The sequence below is a fragment of the Zosterops lateralis genome, assembly GCF_965231275.1.
Source record: "Zosterops lateralis genome assembly, chromosome: 4".
Taxonomy (NCBI): domain Eukaryota; kingdom Metazoa; phylum Chordata; class Aves; order Passeriformes; family Zosteropidae; genus Zosterops; species Zosterops lateralis.
In genome coordinates this window covers 11,277,691-11,300,220 of record NC_139765.1, presented here as the reverse complement: position 1 = coordinate 11,300,220, position 22,530 = coordinate 11,277,691, and the positions used below count along the sequence as shown (strand labels likewise).

Genomic DNA, 22,530 nt, shown 5'->3' with positions numbered 1-22,530 from the left:
TATTTTTTGTTGCTTTTTAAGGTATCAAGGCCTAGTGGCTGTGCCTGTCTAATTGGAAGACATATACTCATGGCAGCAGCAATGTGGATTTAGAGTTCTGAAAGGAAATGTGTTGAGTGGAAGAATCCATCAGGAATATGTGATCTTGAACATCATTAGGCTATTTCAAAAATCTATGGATACTCACTCTAATATACCTTTTAATCATAAGAGCACAGGGAAAAACAAAGAGACATAACAAGAGATGAGCACAAACATAAGTGAAATAACAATTGAACCATGAAACCAAGACAAAAACCAAGAAGTTTCCCATGAGGAGAGCATGGATTCTTTTCCTTACCTGAATGTTAGAACACACTGATATTGATATAAAGACATCCATGAAATTTTTAAATCACATCCTAATGGTGCTGATTCTGCATTTTGAAGAGGTACATCATGAAGTGCAGAGAAATGCTGAATAGCCCAACTGGCTGCTGGGTTGCACCAACACACTCCTCACTGAGCTGCACAGGACTGGTCAAATGCATTTATCATAGAATATGCTCACTTCAATGGTCTTTGGAAAGAAACTCTTCCAGCTTGCCCCTGTGGTTGCTTGCAGTGGTTTTGATGAGTTACACAAGGAACTTGAATTTCCTTGGCAGATACCTGAGTTATTTGGAGTCTGTCTCCCAGCCTTTCTGTGTTCCTCTAGTTCTTGTTGTTACAGCTCAAATTGTGTTAGGGGGATCTTGGAAAGAATAGAAGATATTCCTTTCTTTGATAGTATTCTTTGGAATTTAATCCTCTGGGAAATGTTCCTGATTTTTTTTTTTAATTCTTTTTCAGAAATTGCCGTTTTAAAATTTATCATCTCTAAGATTAAACAATTTAAGATTTCTGCCTGTACTTTATAGTTACTAAAGACAATAGCTTTCCTAGAGGTGTCTGTAGTAGTTCTCCTTCTGAGGGATTTTTTCAAAGACTAAATTGACAGCAAAGGCCATTAGTCTTCATGGCAAGTCAACAGGGATCTGACATCTGATTGTCTTTTGTACCTTTGATGTTTCTTTCCTGCAAGCATTTGGGCTATGAAGTGATTTCCCTGCAGTGTACAGCTGCAGCTGATTTCTAAAGTTGAGTTCTCCTTAAATCTAAGGGAGATGTAGGAAAGATTCCTCCTTGGTGATACCAGGAGCTCTCCTTGAGTATAACATCTTCTTTGCATCACCTTTACAGTCATGTTGCTGCCAGTCCAATGTCCAATTTACCAGCCCATCCCAAACAACACAGGAGTGAAATCTTGTAGTTTGTCACAAAGATCTGCCAATTCATCTCTAATGGACCAAAAAGGAATCAAGGGATGATGTTCCATATTCCATGCATTCACACTGAACTTAAATTATGGAATACAAAATTGTGAGGTGTATATTGCCAAAAGCCTCCTTCCCACTAGTCCTGGAAAGTGAATCTGTGGAGAACTCAAAGGAAGCACAAAGCCTAACTCATAAATAGAGCTTTGGAACAGAACTGACCCCAGGGTGTGGAAGCAGCTTGGTGGGATATAATGGAGCGGGATGAAGAGGAAGAGGTGTCATTTTTCAGCTGGTTCCCTGCTACCCTGACTCCACACAGATGCTGTTGATGGCTGCCTAGTTAGGTTTATGTTGTAAACAGGCTCTGTGTTTGCAGCTGCTCTGGATCTCAGCAAATCCAGATTCTCAGCAGCTTGTTTTGGTCGCCGGTTGCAGCTTCAAGGCAGAATCCTGTAGGAACTTCAGCTGGGTGGACCCTGTGCTATTGTAACCATTTCCAGTGCCTGGGCTGGAATTACTGCCCAGCTTTAAACTAAGTAGAAATGCTGTTTTTTCCCCTAGAAGAAAAACAAAAATATCCTAGTAAAATAAATGGAGCTACTCCGTGGCCTTGAAGAACTTCTTGGTGAGTTCATTTGCAGGCACTTGCTTGTATTATGAAGTAAGAACTGAAGCTGGGAGAGAACTCAAGAAGAAACTACTATATTTTTCTTCTAAAATACTGAAGAGATTGAGTAAAAAAAAAAAAGCTAGTGAGAGGTAAAGAGAAGCTTTTAGGTTTGAAGTGTTCCTGTGCCTTTTTTACTGTCTTAAGAACACAGTTTTGCAGTGAAACACAGGAATATGCAGAGCACCTTGCTATTTAAGTATAAAAGTGCTGCAGATATGAACAAATAATTATTAATTAGTCACATCACTGTATTTTGTTGCTTCTTCCTATCTAATGAATATCTTGTTCATGAAAGAAGCAGGAGAGATCTGAAATTATTTGAGGGGAATTTTTATACAGTGGAAGGAAAAAGAATGATAAGAACAGAGTCAGTTAAAGTCAGAAGGGGAAAACTAATATGGCTTTTGAGGTATCAGTGATGTATTTTGTATTATTCATGGCAGTGACTCCTGTATGGCTTGTAAGTTTTCTAGGTTTTCATTTGCTAAATTAGGTGGGACATCACATAAAGAGTAAAGTAGTCAGTGAAATGTAGAAAGATTGAGATCATCACGATCCTGCATAGCTTGCAGATGCCTTTCCACAAAATATGGTTAGCTACAGCACTGATTTTTATGTTAATTTACTAGTGAATAATTTAAAAAGACCTGTTTACTTTTTAATAAAAAGGAAAGATATAAATTGGCTGAGTGTTCCTAATGTTACTTACAGCTGCCATTGAGCAGATGTTAGGGATTCTTAGTGGTAGGCTAGACCAAAATAAGTTTTATGAATAAACAAACGATTTCTTTTTACTACCAACTCTTTCAGGTTGATCCTCTCCCAAATTCACTCTGAATGGCTTTTTAAAGTCTCCTCATAAATAATTACCTTTCTTTGGCACTTTTTTCTAGGCTCTTGGATTTTAATTACAGTGATGAACTGTTTTAATAAGTTGTTAAATAATTTTATCTTTTTAGGAGTGAATCCATTTTCTATTTCTCTTTGACTTCATCGGTTCCTGGGACTTTAATCCTTTTAATTCTTGCTAATTCACTTTATAAATTCATGCTGGAGAAGTAAACAGCGTGCAGCAGCATCATTTCCTTTTGAACTCTGTGCACGTACACCCACCTCAGCTTGCTGGTTATCAATGGTCTCCTGTTACTAGTAACCATTTTGTTTAACTCAGTAATTTGGATCTCAGAAAGTATGAAAAGAGAGGTAATTAAATGGAGACAATGTGGTTTTACTTCGGGCTAATGTCTGGGGGCCTTAAAGCCCTCCACGGAGGTGAATACAGTGCTTAGTTCATAGATAAGGGATGTGTAACATCACTGTACTTCACCCCAGAACAGCAACTTCCAGTGTAAATACTTATCAGACACCTTTTCGTGTGATTTGGTGTTGGGAAATGCTGAACACGGAATTCCTGCTGGCTTTTTCTGCTGTTTGTGCCAGGAGGAAAAGTGCAGGGAGGGTGGTTGTGCTTCCCGGTGCCTCAGCAAAACATGGGAGATGTTCTGCTTGACCACCTCTGGTCCTGAACATCTCAGTGAAGAAATCATTGATACCAGAGTGAGGCTCTGAAATAATCCTGCAAATTTTATATAGATTATTTTTTTTTTTTTTTTTTTTTTTTTTTTTTTTGGTTTTGTTGTTTTATTTTTTTTTAATCCTGTAAGAAAGATAGAAAATGTGCTGTCTCGATGAATAGTGACATTTAATAACTTGCCACTAAATACCTGTGAGGATGCATATATATATACACATCTAGCACAAAGAGAGTTTCATATTCCATTTATTTGATTCATAGTATTTCAGTAAAAAAGAGTGGAATGCCAAAGTTCAAAATTACAATGTATATTTAGTGTAAATTTTTAAATATGTAAAACCTCTCTGTAAGACATAGGTTTGAAGACTGGAATATCATGTTTGTGATGATATTTTTTGTCCAGTGGACTGGTGAAATCAGCATTTCTCTATCTGTTTCAATAATTTTTTTAACCCAAACTCATGCAGTTATTTAATCAGATCATTGGTGCTTTTGGTTTGAGATGCTCACCATAATTCCAGTCTGTGGTAAGGTCAGCACACAGACTGTTGACAAAGAGAGATGGAGAAACAATTCCCTGGCATATTAAATTAAACTCTTTTATGAGTTACTCCCTATTTGTGATGGTGCTTACTGGTCTTTTTTATTTCCTTCATCGAAGTAGTGCTCAGTAGATGTTATGCCAGAAAAGTCTAACTGAATTTATCAAGCAACACACCTTCATAAAACATCCCTTTGAAATCAAATTGTTAGTTTTGCCATGTGAGCATTGTTAATAATGCAATGGGAGGAAAAAAGGATTTCTTAAAAAAACCAGGAGTCTCTTTCCCTGACCACCAGCAGAGAGGTGCCTCCTGCTTGGAGTGTGGCTGCACAGTCAGGGGTTTGGGTTGCTTTTTTCATTGAAGGGAGCTGGCAGGTTTTTTGGTATTCAGGCTGCCTGAAGAGTTGGAATCATTGCAAAACTAATCCTACTGACAGTAGTGAAAACATCTGTCTGTACCTGGAAGTTCTCACCTACACTGCAGCCTAAACACATGGGCTTTTGCAGTTTTGCCAAATTATCAAGGTGGTGAAAGAAAAAGGAAACACTCTGAGGGGGAAACTTTCCTGAAAAGTAGGAGCTTTAAGATTGATGCCCTTTAAAAACAAGCATTGTGGTGCCTTATATGTATAGGTAAGGCCATCCATGGTGTTACCCTTTGGATATTTGTTGCATCAGGAGAATGCAGAAAGTCCATGTGAAATCTATGTGTTTGCAACTTGTTGGTGTTGAAGATGTTTGATTGTCCTAAAAAAATAAGCTGAAAGTGCCTCACATTTTCCTGGTAACCACCAAAGTGGAATATTCATCCCCTCATGCAAGCCCTTGAGAAATCTGTTCTACCTGATTTGTAAAAGCCAGGTGGGAACAAACAGATGAGTCTGGTGACATCTGGCACCTTATATTCTTTGGTTTTCAGGCACAGCCAGAAGCCAAAACTTTGACCCTTCCAATTCCTCAAGGAAATACCTTTGATCCTGGAAATCCCCCTGAAGCCTTGAGCTGTGCCAGCTGCCTTTGATTGTAGGGGACAGTGTGGAAGAGGGGCTGATGCTGCTGTTTGTCCTCTGCATGACAAAGAGGCTGGATGCTGGATGGATTCTGACTGTGGCACAGACTTTTAAATCTCAAAAATTAATCTGCCTTTCTCTGGGTTAGCGTAGGAACAGAATCTTAAACTGCTTTTAACATCAAGTGTTGAAAAACACTCAAAATGACATTGAAGTGTCATGATTTTGGCTGTATTATGGATGGTGGATTTTTTAAAATCTTTAAAATTCATAGCACCTTCTTGATAAAGTAGACTGATTTTCTGCTTGCTTTATTCAGTGTGCAGTATTTCCAATTTGATTTTAAACAGCTATTTCTTCAATTTGAGTAATTTTGTTACAAGCTAATAGACAATACCTAAGTGTACCTGAGCTTTAATGTTAACATATTTGTTTCAAAGTTGTTATCAGTGTTAAAAAGTACAAAGCTAAATGTAGTTGCTAAAGCATGGAATGCAATATGCCATTGCTGTGGTTCTAAGCCATCATGCATATTTATTATTTTCTTCCAACTGCAATTGCTATTACTGGTAGATATATCAGGGTTTTAACCTCAGTCTGTAATATGTCATGTCCAGCACAACATTTTGAGAGGCTGAGATGTATTGATCCAAAACCAAGAATACCAAGAGGAAAAAAGCCTGACCTAGACTAGTGCTGTTTTAATTAAATCACAGTTTAAGCTAGCTCATCCTTGTTTAGCTTAATTTAATTGGGAACAAGGAAGTGATGCAATGCATTTCAGGGTTTGTAAAGGAAGCTTATAAGGGGAGGTTTTCAAATCAAGTCCAGTTTCTCCCGCAGCATTTTGGTTTTTCACCCATCCTAGCCGGAGCCCGTGGCTCAGTGCTGACAGTGCTTGCATTCAGACTGAAAGGAGAGGCCAAGCTTAATGTTTCTTCATCAGTAATTGCTGGAGGAGGCCATGGATTTGGGAATCTGGGGCTGGAGCTGTGCCCCAGCACTGCCTCCTGCCCTGGTGCATTGTGCTGCACTCTTAAGCTGCGCTAGAAAGAGGTTCCTACTGGTGCCTCTTGTATTTTGAATCTTGCCCAAAAATTAGGAGTGTGGCAAAAAGTAGCCCACAGAATGGCTTGTGGAGGAAATCAGCACTGCAAGTGGATAAGCTGAGACAAAGGTGTGTTTTTTTCCAGTGATAGTAAGTTTAGGATTAGGTGCTGGAATGCCTTGATTTATTTCTTCTTTCTGCCTTTGGCTTGCCACGTGTCATTAGGCAAACTGCTTCAGCAGTTCCAGTAGTGCCATCTGCAAAAATAAATAAGGGTAATGTAGGTCATACAGTGTAGCACCCCAAAGTGCACTATGTGGTACGCCCTTTTAAAGGAGAAAAATGGGATCCTGGTCAAGAAATGTGAGATTTAACAAGCAGGTAACAATGCAGGAATTCCTTAAACTTCCTTGTTGTCCCACAACAAGCCACTCCTGCTGCTTCCTCCTTGGAGAGGAAGAGGAGTGGCAGCTCCAGCAGCACATAATTCCCTGAATTTCTGCAGCCTGGCCTCTCCCAGCACTGCTGCTGCATGGCAATGTGGGGACATGATGGGAGCATGATTCCTTCTGGGCTCCAGTGGGGCTCCAAGCCAGGTGCCATCAGTGACAGGGATTCCAGCTGGGTCTTTGGACCCAGAGCACATGTCTGTTGCATTTTATCTTCTTTTTGCCAGAGTTGGGATTAAATGCTTGAGGTGGTATTTCTTGTTTGGACTCAGATGTTTATTAATTCTTATCTATATTACAGTCTCACAAGCTGAGAGTTCTACAGCACTTCCAGCTAACAAACTAAAAATGGCCCCCATCTCTCTCTCTACAAGACCTTTTAAGGATAAACTGTCCAATTAAGAAATGATTTTTAAGACATTAAAGAAATTATTAAGAAATTAAGATTTTTTTAACTTTTAACCCAATAACCAACCACCCATGGCCCGCAATGCAGACTTTTCTACCCAATCACAAAATACCACCCAGACCCATGAAGAAGAAGGTGAAAAAGAAGGACTCAGCCTCTGCCCTAAAACCTCCATTTTTTTATCTATATTACTATATTCTAAAACCTCAAACTCTAAGTTTTCTACCCTGTGATATCACACACTTCTACTCAAACTACACACTCATAATCCCAGTGCCATCACTCAATTTTGGAAGTCTGTTCCAAGGCCTCAGGTCAAATGCAGTGTTTGCTTGGGGGTCAGTGCCTGTCAGCACAGAAAGTCTAAAATTCTCAGTGCCCAGGGTTCCAACACATGTCAATTATTTATCTCCTCTTTCTCCATGGCACGTAGGGATTGGACTGGAAGGAATGCTATAAAAATAGCAAGTGCCTGTGCTATGTAGCTGAGCAACAGGAGGTGGTGTTGCTCTTCCTGCTGAACCTTCTAAAGAAACATTTTAAATGAACACACAAGAAACTATACTAATTAAGTAATTGTATTCTGTGGAGGCCTGTGGTAGATGCTGCAACAGTGCATTAGCAAGCTGCATAATTCAACAATGCTGAATTCTTTCAGATATCACCTATAGGGAATTTTGTGTAAGTATGGACTTGATAATTTGTCCTTTGTGTGCATGTGTAAGTGTTCCTAAGGGTCCTGCAGAACCCCTGTTGCTGGAGGTGCTGTTCAAGAAAGGGAACATCTATTCTGAGTCTTGGAAACCAAGCTGGGATGGTCGGATGGGTTTTCAGAAGGTTGTTCTACTTGCAAACAGACATTAACCATGGAGCCCTATGATGGGATTTTTACTTTTTTTTTTTCCCCTCTGTGCAGGCATTTTTTTGAAGAGTTGTAAAAAATGGGCAGCTCTCAACAAACCAAGTTATAAACCAGTATTTTTCAGTGGTAGCTGAGACAGAGGCATATGAAAACACATGCAGGCACCTCACCAAGTGTATGGCAGTATAGCCTCATGTCATGGAGCTAAAGCTGCCTGGTGAGCTACTGCTAAAGTGAGTTGTTACAGCTTTGCATCTCTCCTCCTGGATGGCAAAGTTAAGCTAACGGGGGATGTATTTTATCTTGCTGCTGGGGCAGGATAAGGACCTGTAAGTGGGACAATTAAGGATGAGGACATGTAAGTGAGACAATTAAGGATGACTCCACTGACAAGAATTAGCTGCTACATTAGCCTTTTATATCTTGCCCTGCCTCTTATTTTCAGAGGGTTGTTAACCTGGTCACCCCTCATAAGGCTAATTGTGTGTGAATCTGAAGACCCTTGGTTTGGGTGCTCATAAAATAGAAAGATGACTTGCTAATGGGACTTCCTGCACGTTTGATACGGCGCTATTTTGTCACTGCTGCCTTGTCAGCAGAAACAGCAGGTGGGTTTGCAGGTCCTCTGAGCAGAATGCCACTTTATGCCAAAAGTCCTGGAAGTCTTGGAAGGATATGTGTTCTCCCTGTGTCACTGCATGTTGCTGTATTTCAGTTGCAGCAATGAAGATATATTTGTGCTTGTTGCAAGTACTTACAAAGTAGCACGGGGTAATTGTCCCTCTGCAAGCATCGCTCTCTAAACTATTGTTTAAAACTGCCAACCACATCTTTGTTCTTTATTAAGACTAAGGCAGCAACACAGTCTGTAGGTATCAGGAGATAATCATTCCCCAAGGGCATTTGAAATACTTCACAACCAAAAGGTTGTGATTACTCCACGATTGCTCTACTGCTTATTATTCCTTATTGCTTAATTATGGAATCAGAGTGTGTTTCCTGGATGCTGTCATCCAAACAAGATTCTCCACTTCTCATTGTCTGCTTCAATGTTACGTGGACAGGAAATCTCTGTAGATGTACAGGATAACCATAGGGCAGACCAGTTCTGCAAGCTCTTCTGACCTTCTGGGAGACCACAGCATTCATAAACGGAGCTGTGTATCTAGAACAGAAAAAATATAATGGAAATCCTCTGCAGTAAATGGCCTGTTTGTGTTGAGCCCGCAACCTTGGGCTGTTCTAACCAGCTCAGCTCATCCCATCTCCTTGGTTCAGTGAGTCTCACATGAGTTGCTGCCTTGAAAGGAAATGTGCTGTTGTCGCTTCACACTGGAAAATAAAAGTAGGAAGTGTGGTCTTTTCCAGGCTCACTGGGCCTACGAAGCTACTCTGGATAACTGATTTTGTAAAATCTTGGATTTAATGCTTCACTGAATCACGTCATCTACTCTAAGAGAGGGGAAAGCCATTCAGTGTGTATTTTAGCCTTAGCCTTGATTTTTTGAGTGTATTCTTTCACAGGAAGATGAGAAGATGGGTGATAAAACTCAGGTTTTTAAATCATCACCTACATTTCCAGGTGAAGCCCCTTCTGAACTTAATTCCTTAAACTTGTTTTTTGCAAACTTGAATAAGAAATAGACTGGGTGAAACTCCCTTATTATCACAAGGTTGGCATAAAGTTTGCTTAATGAGGTGCCTTTTATGGCAGCACTTGATTTTTAGATCCCCTTTTTCATTACTGAGATTCAAACATTAATAGCACCTTCCATCGTGGCTCTCTGTGCCAGTGTGGGTCCTCTTGTCTCCTGCAAGAGGCTGCCTGCAGTCCTGTTAGCAAGCTCTTGTGTCATGAAAAGAATTTGTTCTGGAAATAAAAATGTATTGTTTTCATTGTTAGAGGATGCTACTAAATTGGCTGTATGTTTGTCTAATAATCACATCTAAAGCTGATTATTCTCGTAATAACCTTAAGATATTATTTAAAAATAAATATATAAATGCACAACTTTTGTACTAATACTAGTTTTTAATCTCTTCTTGTTTCTGTGAAGTCTGAATGAGATTTTCAAAATTGAATAATAATTTGATCCGTTAATCTTTTGAAGCTAGTAATTTTATTTTCCCCTCTTTGCAGTCTCTGAGGCTCGCAAATGAATAGAGCTTCATTACTGGAGTCTGCATTTAATAACCATTATCCATTATCTTGTAATTAAGACTCCCTGTAACGAATCATGAGGACAATGCAAAAATACATAGTACATTTCTTTAATGAACTGGAAAATGTTCATCTTGTTCTATTTAGTAATGAGTTGCTGAATAGTCGTTAAATCCACTGGAGAATAGAACTAGATGGATTTTGAAGACTATCTTGAGTTTGTGGTTAATCTATTAGAATTAAAATTTCATCTTCTATTTTTATCAACAGCTGATTAGAAGTCATTCTGTTTGACCAAATTGATTAGAAGACCATATACAAGGGCAGCTGTTGTTTAATGAAAGTTTTTAATGAAACTGTACCATAGAGACTTGTAATTATAAGACTTATAAAAGCTTTGACTTACCTTATAGCAGAAAAAATTGAGAAGTATCGCACTGAAGGACTTTAAGTGCTACATTTCGAAAGGGAAATTAAAAAATATAATTTGGTGATGTTGAAGTTTCACTTCCACTGCTCCTTGTTTTAATGTGACTATCAGATGTCCGTAGTGTCTCCCTGGAAGGGAGCAGCTCTGAAATGTGCAACTGGATTTTCTCTCCTGTGTGCTCCGTCCTTTGCAAAGCTCTATCAACTGTTAATTGCCTCTTTAGCACTTTCTGTGGAGTTGGAATCTTTCTTGCAAATAACTGTTTCTCTCCAGAATGGAAGCTGTCACAGGAGGATGCAATTGAATCACCACTGGGCTGACATGGTGCCTAGTTAGGAAGCCTGCAGAGAAAACTGTGGTCTTAGAAACCCCAAAGTTGGTGCCACCATCTGATTGTGTTTAGAAGCCAAAGAAACATGCCTGGCTTAGAAACTCCAAAGTTGGTGCCACCATCTGATTGTGTTTAGAGCCCACAGAAACGTGCCTGGCTTAGAAACACCAAAGTTGGTGTCACCATCTGATTGTGTTTAGAAGCCACAGAAACATGCCTGGCTTTTGCTGCCTTGCCATGAAGCTGAGCCCCAGCTGTGTGCCCCTCAGCTGTGCCATCAAGGAAGGAAGGAAAGCACTCTCTGGAGGGTGCTGCAGCTCACAGAATGCAGTCAAGGCAGCTCCTTACTTGGAGCCAGCACTGAAACTTCCCTTCCCTACTCCAGGGGATGTTGTAGAGGCATCATCATTCACATAAGAGACAAAATGGACCCCAAGCCAAATTTGAAGTGGAAGCAGATGCAGTTCCAATTGACTTAAGTGGATGATGCACTACTACATGATGTTTGAATTATCCCTCTTCTTCTCCCAATTACTTTTGATAATTAATGATCCCACAGTACACCTTTTCTAAGAAGTAGGTTCCTAGGGGTGAAGTGCGTCCTAATGAAATTAAAGAAGTTTTGTCATTGTGTTCTGTCAGTGCTGGATCATGCACTGCAAGGCACATTGTTTTTTTGTTAGTTTCTTAGCTTTTTGTTACACTGTGCTTCAGGATTTCTTTCAAGCCAAGGCAGAACAGCAAGAATACACAAGGATGTTACACAAGTATTAAGACAGGCAGTGGAGAATGCTATTCACTAGTGAGAAAATGGGAAAAAAAAAGCCAAGGCTAACTCTTGTTCTTTAAAGAACACGGATGTTTTGACCTTGTTACTGCATTAAATCAGATTGTGGATTTAAGTATAGTAACTTGCAGTGTTACAATTGCAAAATGCATAAAAGGGGAGTTTTCCCTTGGTTTACAGTATTGCACAGCTGGTTTAGTAAACAGATATGAGATATCTTTCCCTTTTCCTAAAAACAGCTGTAGGAGATACAATAGCAGACTGTCAGATATGAGACCAAGTAGATGCAAAGTTAAATTAAAAAAACCTGATGAAAATAATTTCTATTCCAAAAGATCCTTGTGGAAATACTAAAATGTTGATTTATGTATACCACAAGGACATGCGTGCAAAGGAATGCTTCAGAATTGCTGTGAAGCAGGAGGGCATCTTTGAGGCTGTGAACCTGTATGTGCAGAGGAACTCCTGTTCTAAAACTTCTTTAAAACATTTTACTTCCTTTCAGGTTCGGATTTTATAAAGACATCTACAGGAAAGGAGGTGGAAAATGCGACCTTTCCCGTTGGCATAGTCATGATGCGAGCCATCAGGGACTACTACTGGAAAACTGGCTACAAGGTAGTTCTCTTTCCCTTTGCAGAAGTTAACCAAACAGGCTCACTCAGAAAGAAATAAGAATGTAATATGATTGATTTGCTAATATTATTTTTTTTTTACTTTTGTCTCTTCTCCCTTGAAGAACTGTCACTTCATTCCATAAAAGCTCATTCAATCAAAGTGTTCCCTGCTGCATCTGGATTTGGATTTTGTTTCACCATTTAAGTGGCCATGACCATCAATAACAGGGCTGACAGTGGCTGACATGCTCCAATAAACCTCAGCAGAGATGAGGTTTCCCCTATACAATGTAGAGCCATCAAATCTGTCCAGTGTACACAATTCTATTTTCTGACTTTGTCCTGGTGACCCAAGGGATACATTTTGCTCTTTCCTGCCTTGCCAGAGAGGCTTTCCAAGGGGACAAGGAGGCAGATCCGGTTGTATCCTGTTGCCTGGGATGGAAGGAAAGAGAGAGGGGACAGGGACTGGATGAACATTGTGTCCTGGTACTTAATGTTTAGTGATCAGGTCGCTATCAAGTGAGGTCAGTGGAGAAAAGGGGAATGTACAGCAAAGCCAGTGATGAACTGTCTGTGCATTCATCCTTTTGCTGAAACATTGAGAAAGGAGGAGATTCCCAGGAGGGCTTAAGCCACCTCTCACTTCCTTTTTCCATGGGCAGGTGGGGCTTCCAGTTGGATCTGGTGCTGGTGTTCAGCAGTGGGCTTTGTCCTCACCTTCAGCACCAGGGCAGGAGATACGTCTCCGGCTAAGAGCCTCTCCCCATTTCTGGCTGCTCTTCCCTCCTCTCCAGCTTCTCCTGCTGTCCCTTCTGCAGGTGGCCTTGCGAGGGACAGTGTCAGGACATGGGATGAGCTGTGGGATGGTGGCTGAGGTGGCGTCAGGGGCTGTGGGAGCTTGAGGAACCTGTGACTCCAGCTTAGAGCTGTGTTCATCCACTCTCTGGAGCCATCTAGATGAGGCCAGCATGGATCCCTGGGCTGTCCCCACTCCTCCTGTCCCCTCCTACCTCTCTCTCTGCCACACAACGATTTGAGCAGCTCCAATAGTTGTTTCTGTGGGAGCACCATCAGTGCCCTGGCGTGAGGCAGATCCCTGGGGCCAGCAGCTCCCCGGAGCACCACAACCGTGTGCCACAAGTCCCTGCTGCATTAGCACAGCTTTGTCCCCATAATTGGATATAAATGTTGAATTCACCTTTTGCTTGCAAAGGAGGCATTCATGGTATGAAATGTGTTGTTCAGAGTGAGTGCTCGTGTCCGTATGCATGTGTGTGTCAGTGAATTAGATGTAAACTGACTTTATGTACTTTTATTAACCCCAAGACAATATTATCAGTGACAAGAAATTTCTAAATGGTTTCTTTAACCAACTAATTTTGCTGCTGTAGGGATGCTTTCTAGCAAGGCGTTGCCTGGGAAAAACAGGTTAATACAGAAATTAAACTTCTTCAAGGAAAGGAACAAGTTGCAGAGTAACATTTATTGACTGATAAGCTGTGGTGGTGATATGAAAAGTGTGCAATATAATGGGAAATAATCTTTTCCTGTCATTATTGAAGGACATACATAAATTGGTTTTTCTGTTGGGAAAACCCCCAATCCAGAAAAACTTATTACTTTTAATAATGTAAGGTGAAGAGAAAATTCTTGAGGAGATGAACTTATTAAGCAAAATAATGAAATGCTGTGAAACAGCAGGAAAGTGGTAGCTGGACTTTGTACTGCTCTTGAATTAAATTCCAACCCCCCTTCCTTTTTACCTTTTTATGGCAGTCAGATGTGCTATTTGGAAAGCTGGTAAATGGAGGAGAGGACAGGCTTGTCTTTGTCAGCTTTTTTTGCAAAGAAAAGAGCTTTCAGAATCTGCTAAAAAGGGAAGGAATTCTGAATGATGGTTTTAATTCTCTTATTAACTCTGTTTCACTTGTTTTTGCCACAGATTAGCTCAAAGAGACGTAGTATTTCTAGGAAGAGATCTAAATTCAAATTTCATTAGGATTTCTCTTCCTGAGGGAAAACACATTCCAACTGTTTTTGTTTATTATCTAGAAGATGCTTTTCCAGTTGCTGGGCTTTAAATTCTTTTTGGAAATCTAACATTAACAGATGTATGCATGCACTCACACATCTCTTTGTCCATCCACAAAAACACAGTCTTCGTGGTTTGGATTTATCAAGCTTTTCCTGCTTTTGTTCCTTTTAATCTTATTGGAAATATGCCATTATCACAAATGCTCCAGCATGAGAGAAGGATTTATTCTGTGTTTGTTGGTCCTGAAATCACTATATAAAAAGATTACCAAACACATTTAAAAACAGATACTTTCTGATTCCACTGTTATATCCATAAGGCACAAAGAAATCCTCAGTGCACTGAGGTTTAGGGAGTTTACATACCAAAACAAAATGATAATTTTTGCAGAATGTAAAGGTTGATGGCAGAAGGAAACACAGGAAGAATCACTGTGTGCTACATGTTGTTCAGATATGCTTTTTTTATGCAGGAAGAATTTCTCCTTATTCTCCTTGTTTTTCAAGAGTTTAGGTAGCTGCTACAGGCCAATATTTTGGCATTTTTGATGAGGGATTTGCCAGCTGAGTGTCACAAGCTCTGTCTCAGGACGAGATGTGTTTAAATGGCACATGACCAAAGGACTGGCATTAGGGGTGTATGCCAAGTGCACAGCAGGTCCATCATGCTACTCAAGACATGCTTTACCTCAAAGATAAGTTTTACTTGGTGTTTGTGCCTTTGTGGATGTGGCAGTTCAGATATGACACCGAGGGACTGGAAGCATATCCAGCCTGTGGTGGGGGACAGAAGTTTTGCAGTTCCTGTGAAGCACAGACCTTTCTATTTTTTGATAAAGACAGACATAATTTAATTCCCATTTGGAAGATTTTAGTGAAAATTAAACCTCTGATAGGTTTGAATGCACAGCCAAACCATGTGTAACTGTACTGCACAAGGCTTTTATAAAATACAGCCAGTTCTCACTGCTGTCCAAGACTCAGCCACCTCACATGCTTTACTGTTACGTTATTGTTGCATACTTCTTGCTCTGTATTTGGATTTAGATTGGCAGTAGATGATGATGACATGGGCACTATGTGATTATATGCAGATTTAGTCCTGCCTAAATCCCTTGTACTAGAGGCAAAGTATTCCCATTAGACCTCAAGCCGAGCTCCTGAGAAAGTGCACAGGGTTCAAAAGTATTGCTCCCTCAGGATGAAAATGTTATCTTTGTCTAATGGCTGAGGCTTGATGGATCCCAGTGCTAGTCCAGACCTTGTCCTGTTTGCAGCCAGGTCCTTACCAGGTCCTGTTACCTCACAGGGACTTGGAGGCTGCAGCTCTACAAACATTGATTGCTCTTCTAGGGTTGCTGATGGATGAAAAATGTGGATTGCATTTCTTTTTTTGTTGTTGTTGTTGTTTTTTTTTCTGTCTCTCTCTTTCTAAAGGTTGGATTTAAACCTGCAGGGGGCATTAGGACAGCCAAAGAAGCTATTACCTGGTTAATGCTGGTGAAGGAGGAGCTGGGAGTGGAGTGGCTGACACCAGAGCTCTTCCGCCTGGGTGCCAGTAGTTTGCTGGGAGACATTGAGCAACAGGTTAGTTGTTGGCAGCTTCCAGCTCCTGCAGAACAAAAGTGATCTTTCTAAATGTGCTGCCTCACTGCTTCTGCAGAAATGAAACATCCATCTAATTCATTATTAATGACAGGTTCACTTCTAGCTCAGTATTTCTTTAAGTTTGAGCTGTTGTTACAGACTCTGATGTTGGGGCAGCTGACCGTGGTCTAGACCAAGTTTGCAGTGTAAAATTTTACAAAATTTGGGCAGAAAGAGGTCAGTCTGTGCAGGTACAGAATCTTTTCAGATGCATGGCAGTGCTCTTCCCTTCAATCCCAGCTGTGACTGAACCTGGCAGACCCCTCGTGTCCCTGTGCCACAACTCTTCAGGGTGTATTTCCATCCTGTGGAGAAAGTCAACATCTCATCCTACATATGGGTGCTGCTCACAGAGCATTTTTCACATGTTGGTTGTTTGGTGGGGAAGAAGTTCCCAGTGGGAAGAAAGATTCTGACCTATCTATCCATGATCTACATCAGTGGCACAGAGTATCAACTCCAAAGGATGCAGTGTAATTGGGAACAGTATGGGATTATAGGAACGACCAAAACATGAAGGATCCTGGTCTTGGCTCCCATGTTCATTAAGCCCAGGAGAGGAGGTGATATTACCTTTAACCAAGAAAAATATCTGAGAGTCATTTTCCTGTTTGTGCTGCTGGGAAAACATGAGGTATAGGGGATTTGGGGGAGGACAAAAGCACCAATCTTTTCCCTTTCCTCACCTTTCCTAGCAATTGAAATTCTGACATGCTTAAAGAAACGTTTTAAGAACAGCTGAGAGGTGTCAGGTTAATACTCATGACTGCTGAAAACCCCTGGCTCACTCCTGCAATGAGAATATTATTGTCTTGCTCCCTCTGCCTCACCCTTGACCTAAAATGATGTCCCTGGTTATGATAGAGCAGCATGAGCTTTCTCTTTGCCACTGCCATCACTGCTGGGTGTTAGAACACAGCCAGTGATTGTGTTGCACCATTTGTTCTGATTTCTTAAGGGTTCTATCTTTTATCTGCCATGGATTTCACAAATGCCCCAGCCATGACCAAAGCTCTTGCTGTTCTATGCTGTCTAAAAACATGGAATATAAAATGTCCCAGTCAATATATTCAATAAAACAAACATACTGAAATAGTCAAAGCCAGATGACAGAGGACATCATTGGCTTCTACCTGGCTTTTTGTAAAATCTTAGTTAAGAGCAACAAGAGCCTTTGCTTTTTACTTTTTCTTTCTAAACACAGCAGTGAGAGCCTTTAGTTCATATCTTACAAATAAATATATTAAGGGATATTACATCATATTTTATGCACACACACAAACAAATATCTATCATCCTCATCTGGCATGCCTTTAATTTGTTACTTCCTTGACACTTGCAGCTTTATAGTCATATATAATTCCATCATAAATTTTCTTTTTTTCTTGCAGATTTTCTACCATGTGACTGGCTCTTATGCATGTCAGCATGAACTGGCAATGGCTTAGACACAAAACCAACTCAGGATTACTTTTACAAAAGGAGGTCTTTAAGCAAACAGCATTCAAAAGTCAACCAAATGCACATGATAGAATTAAACCCTCATTCTCTCTTCTTCATATTTTATGGTATTTAAAAATATGCTCAAGTCTGCTGGTTGTACTTGGTCCAAAAGCAGAAAAAAGTGGCATTTCTGAAATAGTTAAATAGTTAATACATACAGATTTGCAAAGTTAATCTTGCAAAGTTCCTCAGACCAGCCTGAAAAGCTCATTAATGGCAATGCTGAAATACTATGAAAAAGATTTAGGTGGCCTGGTAACACTTTGCAGTGGCAGAGTATGAAATATCTATGGAATGTTTCAGATTGCTAATTAGGAGCTACCAATCTTGAAATAGATTTCCACTGACCTCAGACAAAATCTTCTGGCACAGATGTGTTGCACTGTTAATTGTTCTGTTGATTCAGTTTCAACTATTGTAATGGGAAAGAAGAATGAAACTTGGCTATTACTTCTCTTTTATAAAATGGCTTCTGTAGAATAAAGAAAAAAAAAAAAAGAAAGAAAAAAAAAAAAAAGCAACCAGACCTCTTTTTTATTTTTTTGTATTTTCCCCCCCAAACTTGGGCACAGACATCCATATTTAGACCCTTGAATAAAAGTGGCTTGATTTCTAGAACAGCTGAGTATCCACAGTTGCTCCTGAAGTTAATGGGAGCTCTGGGTGATCAGAACAACTGAAAATCAAGCAGTCTCTATATAGGTGCCTAACTATGCATTCAGGGGCCTATTTTTAGGCATTTCACTCTTAAAATTTTAGTCTAACTTGCTTAGAAGCTCCAATTCCTGTCTCCTGTCATTTTAAAACACATTCATGCAAATCTTTCCATTTTAATGTAGGGGGGTTTGACTGTCAGTTTGCAGGTGTCACTGCTAGGCTGGCTGAACTTCAACTTTGCCATTCCAAAAGAAATACTTTAATTTAAAAGATGGTCTGAATTGCATCTTATAGAGGGCTTAATGCTTTAATGTAAAAAAAAAAAAAAAAAAAAAGTGCTTTTTTCAGAGCACGTTAAGAACAATACCCAGATCACCAACACCTCTTGAATATCAGACTGGAGCTAGTAGATTCATTATATGAGAACTGCATTCTGCTCACTAACCAGAGTTGTACTAAAAACTTAATTATCTTATCATCATGACTAGTCTCACTGACTTAAGTAGGTCTCATCATGGAAGTAAGAGGAGGAGGAGGATTTTGCTGTAAATCAAGCTACAAGGTGCATTTATTACAAAGAGATTTATTATAAAGATAATAACTCTGTTATTTATCTGGCTGTACCACCTGGATCACTAGAGTGCTACAAAACACCTTGGATAGATAGGAAACCTGATTAGGGAAAAAAAATCAAGAAAAACAACATATATAGAAAGCCAAATCCTATATGAAGTGCTCAGAATTAAAAATGGGCCCTAATTTCTCAGGAAATAGTTCATCCAAGGCTTTCAGTTCTTTTTCTGCTTTAGGTCTCAACACAGAGGGTGAGGCTGAGCTGTGGGTCTATTTTCATGTTTGTTTTCCTGAAAGTGGCCCATTTTTACCAGGAGTTTTCCTTCTGATTTCATTGCTAATTTTGTCAAGGAAAAATCCAAATGCCTGTCTGCATACAGAGGGGAAAATTCTGCTGCTGAGCTTTCAGAAATACAGAGCCTCTTATAAGAAGTCTGCTCCCACCAGGTTTTTGCCAGTCTGACCCTCTGCCATGCCCTGCCAGTCACCACACACTGGATTTTGCTGCTCAAGCTCTATAAATGTTATTAAATGTTATAAATATCCATACTTTCATAGTGGGAAGTAATGTGATGCCTTAAGTTTTAGCTTCCATGGTTTTCAGACTCTGTCCTGAGTAGGGGCGCAGTTCTGAGCTCACATTCAGTGTCACTCAGCTCTCTTCACAGAGTAGGGAGACAAAACAAATCCTTTTCCTGCTCAAGACCAAGGACAACTTTCAGGCCCAAAAGCACAAACAATGGTGCACTAAAGGGAGGAACAAGAAGGATGGGACCTCACAACCTGAAACTGTAATTGGACAATTAAACTTCAATATGCAAATGGACCAAAACTTATAGAAGCGTGAGACCTCATGACTGTTTGTCCATTTTGTGACCATTTTGGGTCCACCTTGGGTGTAGCCCTGGCCAGGCCCTGTCCTGCCCAAGGTGGATCCTGGAGGCCTTTCAATAAATCCCTACTTTATTCTCCAGCTCTGTCCAGTCTCTGTTTCAGGTCAGCCTTCCCAAGGCATCAAATGCCACTTACAAACCAAACTTTTTTGTTGTCTTTCGGACAATTAGGGTGAAGATAGAAACTATTTTTTTGGAGATGCTTTAGTTTCTAGGTGGAGGACTCTGTGTAGCTCCTTAAAATTAATGGAGGTCCAACTTTTCCACCTCACTGTGTAAGGTTGGTCTCTGAGAGCAGCCTCACTGTCTCCATGGGAACTGTGTTGATGAAAGAAGTTGCCAGGAGGAATTCTGTTGACAGTTTTGATGTGCACATGGGCTGCTGGTGGTGACTTCAAGGGTGAAAGCTCTGTTTGCAGAGGAAGAGATTCCTGAAGAGTTGAGAACAGCCACTTCCCTTCTCCAGGAACATTAAAAACACACCGATGTGAAATACTGTGCAACTCCAAGCCAACCATTGTCTTCAAAGAAGCTGGACTGGAATGTAGTTTATACTTTTTTTTTTTTTTTTTTTTGCTGGAACCTTTTGTCAAAAAAGAAAAAAAAAGTATCAGAGTCTGTAAACACATCCAAATAAAGATGATTCTGGTTTGGGAGTTGTTCTTTTTCGAGGAATGAGCAGAAGTCTCAGTGTTTAAATCCATGGTGATTCAAATTATATTCACATTGTCTGTGGGCCACCAGCAGGACCCAGAGTCTTGTCTCTCACCCCTCCTGCTGAAGCTGCTGGTACCAGCCAAGAATTACTCTGTGGACAGCCCTGGGTGATGTGAGGAGTTGAACCTGGACAAGGAGCAGCAGGGGACCAGGCTGGGGGCAGGGAATGAGGCTTGTCCAACGGGTCTGTCCAAGAGACTGCTGCCATCTGAGCAGGTTTGGGATCCATCCTGGGATGAGGCAGGGTGGAGACCAGCTGAGCAGGTTTGGGATCCATCCTGGGATGGGGCAGGGCTGGAGGCCAGCTGGGCAGGGATGGGATCCATCCTGGGATGAGACAGAGCTGGAGGCCAGCTGGGCAGGGATGGGATCCATCCTGGGATGAGACAGAGCTGGAGGCCAGCTGGGCAGGAATAGGATTCATCCTGGGATGGGGCAGGGTGGAGGCCAGCTGGGCAGGGATGGGATCCAGCCAGGGATGGGGCAGGGCTGGAGGACACCTGAGCTGAATGGGGCTGCTGGACAGGGCCAGAATCATTCCTGGGCTTGTGCCAGCACTGAGCCTGTGAGAGAGCCAAATACTGGGACTGCCACAAGTTCTCAGCTGAGGTTGGAGGTGATGTGGCAGGATCTTCATTCCCACCCACCAGGAGCTGAGGTGCTCCAGTGTGGGCTCCTAGACTTGCTGCCCTTCACCCTAACCTTTCACTGCCCTTTTTTCCACCTTTCCCATATTTTTCCTGCTGGTCATTTGCTGCTCATCAGCTGTGATCAGCTGAAATTTGTGGAGGCTGCAGCAGCACGTGAGGACCTGCACTCCTGGGAAGTTGCAGCTCCATCACTTCACAGACTCTGGGAAAAGTTCAGATTTAGTTCTGTGCTTCAGGCCATTAGAAAAGGAACAGGCAATTATGCACTCATGTCTAAATATATTTCAGAGTGTAGCATATGTTTTGTGCAAGTCAGTCTTGTATACTAATTTATTATTTTTATAACACTTATTCATTTAGGATTTTAAATAGCTTCATTTTGTAGACCACATTACTTTGCAAAGAAGAGAATAAATTCAAGAAGAAAGTAAAGTAGGAGCTGCAAATCTAGAATATTCTGCATCAGCTTATTTACTAGAAGAGGGAATTGGGAGAGAGGGTAAGCTTTTTTCCTGGTTTGTAGGAAACAAAGATATTAAATAGTAATTATATGTGAAGTGCACATATCAGCTGGGGCAAGTAATACTTTGATATCTTTATTTCATCAGTCATATAAGTTCATTCTTTCATTTCCTTTCTGAAGCAGGGAACATACATTATATACCATAGCACATGCCACTGAGACAGAAAAAACTGATCTACTTTTAATTTTATTTTGCTCTGTTGGAACTTTGGCTGCTCACCTCTCTTGGGGAGAAAAAAACCTCATGAACAACAACAGCAAGTTTTATCTTGGTGAGCTTTTGCTGAAATCACAGCTGGATATGTATTGTGTGGGGTAGGAGTAAAAGGAAGGAACTGCTTTTATTTAGGTGCAACCTGCCCAGGAGAGAAAGAATATTGTCCTTCTGGTCAGTGTCCTTATATAAGAGGGCAACCAGAGAGAAGAGTATTCTTGTTATGTAATGACACCATTGATAAAATTACTGATTGCCTGTTACTATTAAAGCCCCAGAAAGTCAGAACAATGCTAAATTAAGAGGTGATAAGGCTTAGAAAGAACCACCAATAACGTTTGCAGCCCTTGCACTCCCTAAAAGCAGGAGTAAGTGGGTGATGGGTGCAGAAAAATACAGCAAAGCTTTCTTGAGGCATAAAAGTTTCAGATCTCTGAGATCACAGGGAGTGTTTGAAAACACTGAATTGAGGAAGCATAAATTTAAAATTGCTTCTTTAGCTGAGATGAAAACAAAGGGCTTTTTAAGCAATGTTAACAAACTGAGGAAGCCATACTGGAAATGACTACACTTGTTTTTTTCAAGTCTTGCTTTCTGTATGGAAGGAGTAGAGGAATCACAGAATCACAGAAAGGGTCAGGTTGGAAGGGACCAGGGCTGGCCAACCTCCCTGTTGCAGCAGGGCCATCCCAGAGCACACAGCACAGGATTGTGTCCAGAGGACTGTGGAATATCTCCACTGGAGGAGACTGCACAGCTTCTCTAGGCAATCTGCTCAGTGCTTGGGCAGTGCACAGGAAAGTTCTTCCCCATGTTCATGTAGAGCTTCCAGAGCATCATTTTCTGCCTCTTGCCTCTGGCTGGGCACCACCAGGCAGAGCCTGGTCCATCCTCTGACACTCTCCCTTCAGATTTTAATGGACATTGATGAGATCTCCTCTCAGTCCCCTCTTCCTGTGGGTAAAC

At 40.8% G+C, this 22,530-nt stretch overlaps 1 protein-coding gene across 2 annotated transcripts in view; it reads left to right on the top strand.

Moving 5' to 3' along the window:
• DERA (deoxyribose-phosphate aldolase) overlaps window positions 1-20,131 on the top strand; it is a 47,233-nt gene extending 27,102 nt beyond the window's left edge. The window contains exons 7-9 of one of the 2 annotated variants that reach the window (XR_014589785.1): window positions 12,039-12,151; window positions 15,644-15,774; window positions 17,226-20,131. Coding sequence is in view for 1 of the 2 variants with exons in the window: in XM_083858825.1 (XP_083714951.1) it covers window positions 12,039-12,151; window positions 15,625-15,774; window positions 17,226-17,282 (320 nt within the window). In the remaining variant the exon portion in view is untranslated. Of the gene's footprint in view, window positions 1-12,038; window positions 12,152-15,624; window positions 15,775-17,225 lie in introns of both variants that reach the window. The other variant, XM_083858825.1, reaches the window with a different exon arrangement.
• The last annotated feature ends 2,399 nt before the right edge of the window (window positions 20,132-22,530 follow it).